Source organism: Olea europaea, chromosome 10 (assembly GCF_002742605.1).
Source record: "Olea europaea var. sylvestris chromosome 10, O_europaea_v1, whole genome shotgun sequence".
Classification (NCBI taxonomy): Eukaryota; Viridiplantae; Streptophyta; class Magnoliopsida; order Lamiales; family Oleaceae; genus Olea; species Olea europaea.
Genome location: NC_036246.1, coordinates 22045092 through 22057132, shown reverse-complemented (window position 1 = coordinate 22057132; position 12041 = coordinate 22045092). Strand labels below are relative to the sequence as shown.

General features: G+C 35.7%; 1 protein-coding gene across 8 annotated transcripts; it reads right to left on the bottom strand.

The window, feature by feature from the left end:
- Positions 1-1090: 1090 nt before the first annotated feature.
- Positions 1091-7352, bottom strand: LOC111401501. Of its 8 annotated transcripts, none has more exons than XR_002704026.1 (8): positions 7025-7352; positions 6683-6846; positions 5547-5721; positions 5070-5164; positions 4090-4899; positions 2648-2920; positions 2356-2523; positions 1091-1446 (listed from the first exon to the last, which is right to left on the bottom strand). XR_002704026.1 is itself a non-coding variant. In XM_023029257.1 (8 exons), the coding sequence occupies exons 2-8, from the start codon at positions 6809-6811 to the stop codon at positions 1312-1314; spliced, it is 1674 nt and encodes a 557-aa protein (XP_022885025.1). In that variant the 5' UTR covers positions 6812-6846; positions 7025-7350; the 3' UTR covers positions 1099-1311. The 8 variants fall into 8 exon arrangements, 7 of the variants coding, with proteins under 7 accessions (XP_022885025.1, XP_022885030.1, XP_022885028.1 ...); XM_023029257.1 differs by having other exon boundaries at positions 1099-1446; positions 2467-2523; positions 7025-7350; XM_023029262.1 differs by having other exon boundaries at positions 1099-1446; positions 2467-2523; positions 5547-5745; positions 6683-6801; positions 7025-7349.
- Positions 7353-12041: the final 4689 nt, after the last annotated feature.

Genomic DNA, 12041 nt, shown 5'->3' with positions numbered 1-12041 from the left:
GCAATGCCGTTGTTGACCTCGGTACATACAAGGATGATGCCCAGTAGATTCAACTCCAATCGCGTTCACGTCACTTATCTATAGCACGCTTCGATAGAAGGTTTAACTTTAACCTTAATTGTTTCTAGAGGTAAATAACGTAATCTATTGAAAAATAACACTATATTAATCTTGATTGTTTTAAGAGATCAGATAATTATAAATATGCTCTTTTGTTTCTAGTTAAACTTTATTTGGATACACAGTTAATAAGAGTAATGTTGAAATATAATGGAATGAATATAGTACTTTTTAAAAATTTTAAAATTGTAAAAATGACAGATTTATAATGACACACACACACACACACACACACACACACACACACACATACATACATACATACATACATATATATATAAAGTTATTTCAAATGTTGACGCCCACCATTTATTTATCCATCAATGGATTTATATGATACGACCCCGATACTTAACATAAAATGAACATCAATGCTCATAAGATCATTCCTCTATATATAGTCTTCAAATAAATAAATATATAAGGATAATGATAAATATAATGTTAATGAACATAGTAATTTTTTAAAATTTTAATAAAACCAGATTTAAAATGAGATAGATATATAAGAATGGTAAACAAAAATAACAATTCCATTACTCATTATTGGTCAATTATATGTGTAGACATACATACAAGTAGAAAAGCATGAGAATTGCTCCTCAAAGCATAGCCCAGTGGTGCAAATGACAGAAATAAAGTTATCTCACGCCTTACTGACAACCGCAGTATGGAGGTTCGATTCCTGAAACATGGAATTGAACTCCTTGTAGGCGCAGTGTACAGACAGCTCTTGTTCCCTGACTTGTTAGAGCACATCTCGCGATTTACCTCTCTCACAAAACTCTAGGGGCGGGACAGTGGGATCCCTCAAGGTTGGAGTTCAACCTTTAGAAAAGCATGAGAATTGAGCGTGCTGCACATTTTTACTCTGTCAGCTTGTTTGCTCATTGCACATGTTCTGTTACACAGTGAAGATTTTGAATCAAATAAAAGGCAAAAGATTTCAGCGCTCCATTGTACGGTAAGCTAAAAATCTGAAACACATGGCAACTTGAAATGACTCCAGCCTCAAAACAAAAACACAAACACAAACGATCGTATTCGAAGTTCACAAACCATTATTCGTTCATACAACGCCCAGCAATCAACGATATTAACAGACAGTTACAGAACTTATGACAGCTCTATCGCACTTGATCCTAAATTAGACAACTAAAATCTGGTATGTACACTACGGGATCCCTGGGCTTATTTATGTGCACTATTTCTATCGCTACCAGTGTCTCCAGCAGGAACCTGTGCTTGCATTTCAGCCAGTTCTCTTACTCGTAACAGAATTGGAGCAGGAATGGGAATTGAAGCATGCTTACGGGAACTCTGCATCTGCAGTCAAAGCGATAAACACCATTTAACGGAAACCAAAATAAGGATGTACCAAAGAAGCGAAAATAAGAATTTGAGGCATGGCAGAAGGAAATTATTCAGCAAAGCAAGAAAATGTAAATTTGAAATTATAAAGTACAAAAAACTAAAATTAGAATTTTTTATTTTTTTCAGTATGCGGATGAAAAAGAGTTCTAGTAATTATATCTTTAGAAATTTAATGAGGAATTTTACTGTTGCAGTACTGAAAAAGTGTTCTAGTAATTATATCTTTAGAAATCTAACTAGGAATTTTACTGTTGCAGTACAGAACGTGCTTTCGAAAATAATAATAATCTCTTTCTCGCTGTTGCAATTTAAAATTCAAAAATAGAAATCTGCAGTTCAACGAGGACCCCATCAAAGGTATATACATGGCAACTATGACACATACAACCACTTCAAGGGAACATGATCAGAAATCAACACTACTAGCCCTGTCTAAAATCCGAAATGTACTGCCGCTACCAAAATTAGTCCAGTCCATCAGGCTTAACAGACAGGGAATATGTCAACCTAGGGGTGCTAGTGAGCTCGACCCAAAGCACGAGCTGGCTCGTGCTCACTTTGAGGCACGTCTAGCCTGCGAGCCAGCCGGACCAGCAAGTGGCTCACCCCATTAGACATCCCTACGTCAACCAAACATGAAAAGCACATTAAACACCAGGTAAAACATAGCTCCACCAATCATTTTCACGCAACGATGATCAATGCCTACCTATTGGACGATTTACATGTATGGTGCTACATGACAGTCAGTTCACCGTAGAGTTTGTTCATGACTAAAAACTTCAAGCCTCCCTCCAGTTATTATGAAAGAATAAGGAAAAGAATATATGGCGTTCATGTATATTAGCAGCATATTCATACTTTAAATTTGTAGATATCTTCTTTCCAGATCAACTTTAAGACGAGCATTTTGAGTGCAGAAGAGTTGCAACTGAGAGTCTAATGTGACTGCAAAAGGAACAATTTGCTCACCCCCTTTTCAGCTGGCAACTGTGCAAAACTAGCTCTCAGCAGATTCCTCCACTTGTCCTGCAAAAGAATAATATGTTCTCAAATCTTAATAGAAAATTACAAAGTTCAATTGCATACCTAAACTTTCAGTGGAGATAAACTTCTTTTGACTTGATTAATTATAAAATACTTAATTATATACCTTGAGCTCAACTGAAGTTCGATAAGAATATGATGCGAAGGCAAGGCGTTTTATCTCTGACCATCTACCAGCACCATATTTGGCCACCCCTTCAACTAGCTTGACAACCTCGCTTAGAGTCCAAGGTCGATGATGTTTCCTCCTCAATCTTCCATTTGCTGCAGGCATAGTTACCACGTCATCATCTGAATACTCATACGAATTCAAGTTTTTCAGCTCCTTCTCCAGCTCAACTTTCCTTTCACTGTACAGCTTATCGGATGAAGTAACAGGCTAGGCACATAAAAGCTTCCATCAGCAATGGAGAACGTGCCATCATTACTTTTGAACTATGTCATTAAAAATTTGAAATGAAGATGCTGCCATAATACCCTCACAATCATATTAAAAGAACTAGACCTTTTTGAGAAGAAAGCTTTCTACAAGATAAATTTTATGATAATTCAACATGAAACTCAACATACTGCATATTTCTTTAGTTTAGAAAACTAGGAGCTACAATTAATGTAATAAGGATTAAATATGTGTTAACTACTGTCAGGTATAACTACTACCTTCAATATCTATGGAAATGCTTAGGTAGTAAAACATAACAAAATAGCATTCATCTAGAGTCTAGAACCACCCTAGGCCTGCCAGGACTCGTTTCAGTTGCAATCACAGATAAGGTTGAAATAGGTTCAGTTAATCTATCTTCTTCAGACAGTGAACATCGAGATTTGACGTAACAAGTATTGCTAAAATGTAAATTTGGAGAATGGAACAAGTGTATCTCAGATGATCTTGAATCCATCTGGGAAACAAGTCAGATTTGAAATTTTTTTTCCCAATTACATCATCTGAACAACAGCCTTCTTTACCAGTCTGGTTGGCATGCCCATGCTACTTGGCTAAAGCTTCTACATATTATATGTTTATATCTAAATGACAGGTACTACAATATAACAAGCTTCCATTGCCAGTATCATATCCTCTTGTTCCATAAAGAGTATTTCGAAATATAGTAATCCCTTACAGCCTTACATTAGTTACATTTTGGCTTAACAACAGACTATTCTTCAATGCTAAATAGAATTTGATCCTAATGAAGACAGGAAATGTCTTCATTATTCAACAGATTCCAAATTGAGACTTAAAGGAAGAAGCAGCAGCCAAAACGAATTCGGCCCTTAGCAGAAAACGGGAAGAACTCACTCAACTTGCTCCATCAACAACAGGAATAGATGTGAACACAGAGAGATGAACTACCAATAATCATTATGACTGGTCAGCAAAAGTGGTTCAACTAATAGTATTAATTGACTTTAGAAAACTAGGTGTATTTGTTCTTTGCTCAAATGAATGCAGTTCGAAGTATTTAAATAGACTACAGAAAATGATCGTGAACATCCAGATTATCAAACCCAAACTCATATCTCTAAGAAGGTATTCTTTCACGTTACCATGAGGGTCATAAAGTTTTCCCTCGGACGGCTCCGCCGTATCCGAGAAACATATGGAACCTGAACTCCAGAACCTCCAAGCGAGTCTCGCCTTACAAGCCATCTTCCATCTAATCCAACTTTTTGACCAGGTGTTGCATGCATGTTCGTGGATGGCTGACTATACGCACGGTGTCCAACTGAGGAGATAAACTTTGAACAAGAATCCCTAGATTCCCCTTCTGAAAGTTCTTCAATATATCGTCTGGTAGGCTTTCGGGCTCTTTTTGTTGCTCGTTGTTCTGTGTTAGTATTTTCACTTCCATAATTATCCACCACCAGGTAATTCTGTGATTCCATGCCGGTAGCATTTGAGTGGTTTTCCTTTCGTATATCATGGAAAGTTGGTGAATTTTCACAGTTCTCGCTCGTAGATCCAACTTCGGGATCCATTGAAATATTATGTTCCACATTATTACAGATTTCTTCTTTACCTTTCTTTACCACTCCATTGTCTTTGATCACCAAAGTTGTGGTTGAGAAATCACATGAATTGGTCAAACCCATTAATATCCTCCTCTTGAGCCATTGCTTATCCTTGACAGAAGTTTCCCTTCCAAAAGTTGCTTTGAAAGTCTCCTGAAGTTCTTTTACTGTAAGATTATCCAGATGTATCTCACCTTTCAACGTAGAAAAATCAGGCTTTGAACTAGTAACAACAGCAGAAGTGGAGGTTCCATTCTCGATCATTCCAGTGGAAGGTTTTGAGTATCCCTCAAGTTGGAAACTACTGCCATAATCTGCAGCTGGAGCGAACAGAGCAATGCTTTGCTGCAGTACATTCAAAGCAGATTCTCATCAGTGAAAATGGTGGAGCCAACTTCCAATTCATTGAAAGACAGGATCTCTTATATGAAGCAAAGGTTTAATGGGAGAGGAGTGAGGAAAAAATCTGAATTGTAGTATTTTTAGAATGTCCCATAAAAGACCAAATAAAATACCTCAGGTTGAACATCTACTTCCTCAAAATCAGCTTCAGGGTCGGGTGGCACATTCAACATTTCCGTATCAAGTTCTACATTATCAAGTGGTAAACCTGTCATACAAATAAGTCTACAAATGCAGAATGGAAAAAACAAAAGGAAGGAAGGGAAAGGAACCAATTAAGAAGAGGTTCATAACCAAAATATCAAATGAAGAAGGATTTTTGCTCTTTTGAACATAGAAAGCATTGAAACATAAAAAATTTCAAAGGATATAAATCTGAAAATAAAGGGGGAAAAAAAGCAAAAAGAAGCCAGGACATTTCACAACAAGGTAGCATGGTAAACATAAGTATACGACTCCAACTAGAATCAAGAGTAAATGACCTGCAGGGTCCTTAAAAGTGATTATAATCAAAGAACATGCATCATTTGTGCTACAATCAATGGTAAACACAACATAAATAAAAATAAAAACAATATTCTAGTAGTGACCTTCTGATGCTTTGATCTGAAGTTCATCCAGATCATGTTCGCAATTTGTATTGCATTCCACAGTTCCTCCAGAGTTTGAAACAAATCTATTTTCGCTCTTGTCATCTTCGAGCAAGTCTTCTACTGCCATAACTTCATCCTCAGTCGCAGGCACTAATCTCCCATTTCCATCAACCTAAATAGTAGGTGACAATCACAACTAATATTTGCTTAGAAGACAATAAACAGTCAAATTTTCACCCCTCAAAAGGCACTGAAGAAGAGAGATCATGTTACCTCTCACTATCCACGACAATTCATCCTGATTTTTGCTCACAGGGGTTTCTAACTTAAAGAGCTCTATTTGCATCTAGTGATATAGATCAATTCAACTATTAAATTAGGTTTCTTCTACACTTCAATTAGTATGTGATTATTAAATGTAGACAGTAGAATCTGATTATTATCATTCTCTCACAACCTCTATGATAGTTAAAATACTTTCCATCTACTTTCTCACAGGCAATAGACAAAAATACGAGATGAAGAGTTGCTTGATCAACACAAAAGCATACTTAGCAACCAAAAGAAAAACACAAGTCAACCTTCCACATTACAATCAATTTTTCATCCTTTTTGAAAGCAAGGTCAGGTAGAAGAAAGAAGAAATGGAAAAGAAAACTTGCACAACCATCTAACATATGCAATATTACAGATAATAATTAATATCCGTGTCTTATTTATTAGGATAATTCGGTAAATAAGTCTTTCTTGAAAAATAATCAATACACCACTGGTGATCATGTACCGATGTTGGAAACCATCTGACCATATATAGAAGAGTCAGGTGCTCCTACCTCGTGCATATGTTCACAAGCACCTAGCAGTTCACTCAGCAAAACTTTCAAGGATAATTTAAGAAGTTTAACAACTTAGAAGCATGTACAGCAACGATCACACACATAAAAGGTCAGGCATCAAAGGATTCCAAAGAAACATCCGAAGCCTTAAGAGTTGCAGCATAAAATTAAATTACTACATTAACATTCAATCAAAGAATCATAATTCAGTTCACCACCAAAAAGTATTAAGATATCTTACAAAAAATGTGGATTATAAATGTCAATTATAATCTGAATTTACGCATAGTGGTATACCCGAACAAGCTGGTATACAACAGGATCGGCAATCTTTCGCAGGGAAGTTGGAGTGGGCTTATTTAATGCGGCTACACTATCTTTAACTTTAGCTTCCTCATTTCCCACAATATCAACTACTGTTTCCATTGAAAAATCCAGCACATGCAACTCATGAACACTAACTGAAAACCAAAAACAGGAAGAACAAGCCACAAATTTGTCTCCAACAACGTTAATTTTTTACGTTCAAAACCCCCCACACGAAATTCCATTCAAAGCATGCATTAAAAAATTCAATAAACAAAATCAATCACTTCCAATCGTGACTGATTGCCAAAATACGATTAAACAGTAATTTACCTCATCAAAGCAGATATCCAAAATTCTGAATTTCAAGACTCGAGCAACTGAGACCGTGAATTGGAATATCCCGGTGCCAACGTGAAATCAAGATTTTGAAATGTGGAAAATACTAAATTTGGACAGTTTAATTGATAGAAAGACGCGATTGGAAAAATTAAAGGAAATTAAAATTTTGGATTGCGTAAATTTTGAATTTAATTTTGCATTTGGGAATTTTGTATTTTTTAAATTTCAGAAATAGTGCGTGTTCTGTTTGCTTTACCTACACGCTGGGTGTAGTGTGTAAATGGTCACGGAATCGAAATATCAAATCAACTTAATTTGAGATAAGAGGGGCAGAATCCGGATATGCCCGTGGTTGCTTTGTTTGCTCTACTTAATTGAAGTGGCTATGGATGCTGTGACGGTTGAGCAAGTTATGGGCCGTGGCAAGTGAGGTCCATGTCTCAAGCCCAAAAATTTAAAGGCCTAAAATTAATTTTTTTTAGGGGAAAATTACATAATTCCAAGTACTTAAAGATTGGAGTTCAAATATCAAGGTGAAAGTATCATTATTCATAAATCAGGTTTGATATAAAAATTTCAAACCCCAATTCAATTACAAATACAAACCCTAATTTTATTTTTCTCTCACATCTCTCAACTGTCGATTTGTCTCTCACGTAGCTCATCATCGACGACCACCGCAACCTTGACGCTCGATGAAGACGATGATGCAGCTGCAACACTCCGTGAGTGACGATGTCGCCGTCGTGGCCGATGACGAGTGTTTGCTCTCTCTGTCTCTCCTCATCGGAGACCACCGCGTCGCCGCGTGACGATGACGCCTTTGTAACCGTGAGCAACGATGTTGCCAACGTGGCCGACGACGAGGACGAGTGCCATTGCAACTGGATCTGACCCATTTTGTTTTTTTTGCTTGTGTGACTGCTTTTGTTGTGCAATTGTGTGGATCTGAAGACTATAGTGCCTTGAACACATTGACAGCAACGAAGATGGTGGTGGATTGGACGATTTTTTGAGTGGCGGTGGACCTGGTGGTGAATTGGTGATGGCGATTTTCGTGGTGGCGGCTGTGGTGGTAAATTTGGCGGTTTGGGTGTGGTTTGGACGATATTTTGTGTGGTGGTGGTGATGGTGTTTTTGTGGTAGCGGCTGTGGTGGTTGTGATGTTGGTTGGCGGAGGTAACCATCGTGACTTGGTGGTGGTGGTTGTGGTCGGGATAGTATATGTGACCAAGGTTGTGGTGGATCAGAATTGGTGTATGTAGTCTGTGACCAGCTATTTTTGTCCACCTGTGACGAACTAGTAATCTGTGACATTGAAATTCGATCATTTTGTGACTAAAAAAGTTATCTATGACCGTCAAAATTGAAAATATGTGACCTGTGACCATAATTTTTAGATTCGTGATCTATCAAAATTTTGATTTGTGACCTCAAAAAAATTTGTGACCAATTAATTTGGTGATATGTGATTGGTAAATAAATTTGTGAACCTGTGACCATTAATAGTAAAACTGTGGCTTTATTATCATTATTTAATAATTATTTTTAATTAATCAGTGAAAACCTATTTTTGCATGAATGAAGTTTGTAACCTGAATTTTGAATTATGCATAGTTAATGCCTGATTTGTGAACTCTTCCCGTTTTTTAGTACCACATTCCTACCCACATGTCTTCCTTAATTCCTTTGTGCCGATGTGTGCAACTGTGTGAGAGCCGAGAAGAACTAGAGAAAGGTGAAACCCACGTTACCCACCCGTACCTTGACGGCTTGGCGACCCCGTCTTCTGTCTTTTTACTTCTCTCTCAGCTGTTCGCCACCATCGTGCCAGTGTGCCATGCCACTATCTGCCTATCGGTACAAAATCTGATTTCTATGTATTCATAGAAATCAGATTTTATAATATAGGGATAAAACTTGAACATCAATCTATTACATATTAATAACAATTCTTCACTTTTAAGATTAAGATTAGTAGAAAGACAAAAACAAACCTGACTCATTGGAGGTTTACTGATGCACATCTCAATTGTATGATTGCTTTGAGACAAACCCAACTCATTTGAGATTAAGATTACTTTGAGGTTTACCATTTACAGATGCACAAGTCAATTGTAAGAATTTTAGGAATTTTGAATATTGGAGTGGTACAAGTTAAAGACATAATTTACAGGTGCCAAATCGAAAACATGTCACAAACTTAAGTATACACAAAGAACCAAAAAATAGTTAATTATAAGCAATTAGGTGGTAATTTAAATGGTTGCTATTAAATTTATTTTTACATATAATTTAAATTTATCTTCAACAATTAATTGGTGATTGTGATTGTGGTTAAATATTGATTTCAGGATTGGGATTTGTGATTGTGGAATTCTCAAAGTGCCGCATCATGTCATTTTATAATTTTTCATCTAGTCATATTTCTGAGGTGAGCAATGGTTTGTCCTTGCTTATTTATAAACATATAGAAAATGTTTGAAGCCTTGTTGGGTCATATGATTAAGGCCTTGTTGGCTTATATATTTGCATTGTAGTATTGCACCATTGTTGGGCTGTATTGAATTTTGTTAGATTTAATCGTATAATCAATTTCACCGGCGCAGAGTCATATATCATGGTGCCTCCTATATATGAGCATGGAGTTCAAAAAAGAAAAATTTTGGATTTGCTTGTAATGGTATTTTATTAAAGAATGTGTGGTTGAAAAGATAAGAGAGAAAAAATTTATTTTGAAAATAATGGGGATTAGACAGGTTATAATACTTTTTTTTTTTTTTTTTAAACAGTTAAGTATTTAGTTAACAAGTTAATAGTTGGTACCATAATACAAATATATTTTTGCATGCATAATGCATTTTTTTTTTTTTTGGGGACTAATTTATGAAGTTCCCCTCAAGCCCTCAAAATTGTAGAACTGGCACTGGTGACGCTACATATACATAATAATTTATATATACATGATGTTGTGAAATATGAGTGAATTAAAAAAAAATTAATCAAATAAAACAATAAACAAAGCAATTACGCTCTTTTTGACTCCTCATTTTTATATAAATCATAATATAATTCAATTATGTACAAGTAGCATTAATCTTTGGGTAACGATTGTACAACATGTATATAATGGCTTACACGAAATTGATCTCATAAACATCAATACTTAGCTTATGTTAACACTAGTTGAAGTGGCCTACTATAATAAGTGGTGTAATCGGCCAAGCTAAATTTTTTATAATAATTCTTTTTTCTTCTTTTTTTTTTTAACATCAACCAAAAAAAATTGTCCATGTAAGTAAAAATTGTTAATCCTATATAATATAATAAGAAGATAATAGATTTTGACAAACATCGATTAAATTTGCTACAATCCTTTCACAATAATATGCATTAAGATTATTCGCTGCGGACCACAAACAAAATATTGGGTCACAATCAATCTGACGAGACCAATGATGGGCTACTTCATTCCCATCAACGTAAAGCAATCAACAAACTCTAGAGCCAACATTAACAAGTAAAGTACTGTCCTTAAGGGTAACCATCACCATCAAACTATTAACAATTTTGCTACGAGTACAAACACCCTTTTACAATGACAACCTAACACCTCTGGTGCCAAACCAGTAACAATCAGATTGATCCCATATTACAAAAAACATTTTTTATCGAGATAGGACGATAGCGAGCGGTAATATTCACTTCCACCGTCGAAAAATCTCAAGTGATCTGTTCTCCTCCTCCGGTCGTTGTGAAACCATTGCTAAGTTTGTTCTTCGACAATATCTTCGAACCCCAGTACATATAAAAGTAAGCAAAAAACCAATAATTCTTGCTTTCATATTCTTAAGATTCTGTTAGCGAGGTAACAATGTTGTGATACCCTTATATATATTTTCTAGGAAGGGTGAATGTTTTTAGAATGTTGCTGACTAAATCAGTAATGCCATAGTTGATCTCTAGCTAATGTAACCATGCTTGACTTGGATCACAGCCACTTTAACTATCTTAGTTAGGCTTTATAGCATGTTAAGTTTGGCATAAAAATGTAGCCAAAATTAGTTTTGAATCCATCTGTCGAAGTGCAATGATGTTGGATTTGCTGCCTTCGAATTTCAAATTGTAAGAGTCCTATAATGGGGAGAATGTAGACTTTACATGATCATAGCATTAATGAAAAATTATCCTATTAGTGAGAAATTTGGGTTCTTTTCAAGATTTCTAGGCTTTCAAGGCACATTATCAAAAGAATTTGCCTCTAGATGATAAAGCCAGTGGAAATAAAGTGATTTGAATTTATTTTTTTATGTGGTATGTAGATCGTAGGTTGAATTAGACAACATTGAACACAATTGTGCAATTCAAGTTTTTTATTCGAAAATCACCAACACAATCTTCACGTCTCTTTTTTACATTAAAGGAGTATGCATATTATATCTATTGAAAAAATTTAATTTCGTTTGAGCTCCAACCAACCCCCTTATATATTAGAATAAACATTATGCTCACTTATATGAATTTCGTCTGAGTAGTGGCTCTAATTTTAAAGGTGAAATATTGACAATTGAGTTATGTGGTTGTGTTCAATCTCAACATGCGATGAAGGAATTTTTGAGTGTGTCACAACTGTGGAAGCATGTCGCACTACTTTGAGAAATGTCTGAGAAAACATCGCTGCCCGTGGTGTGTAACTAGGGCATCAAGATTTCATTGAACGTAACATTCCGTAATGGAAAATGGTATTGCGAAGGGAATTCGAAATGAAAGAGGCTGGTATAATTATTTCCGTTAAGTCTATAAGACTTATAGTATTGCACTCTGTACTTGCATTGTTCAAGTTTATCGTGATTAGTTTGTTACTATGTTGTTCAGTATTTTGTATTGAGAATGACGTGAACCGAGTAAATAAATGTTTGAAGTTTATATACTGCAATGGTGTTGTATGAAATCATGATTCATTTCAAGTTTATATGTTTTGTTATGGCGTACAAGGGTGAAAGATTAA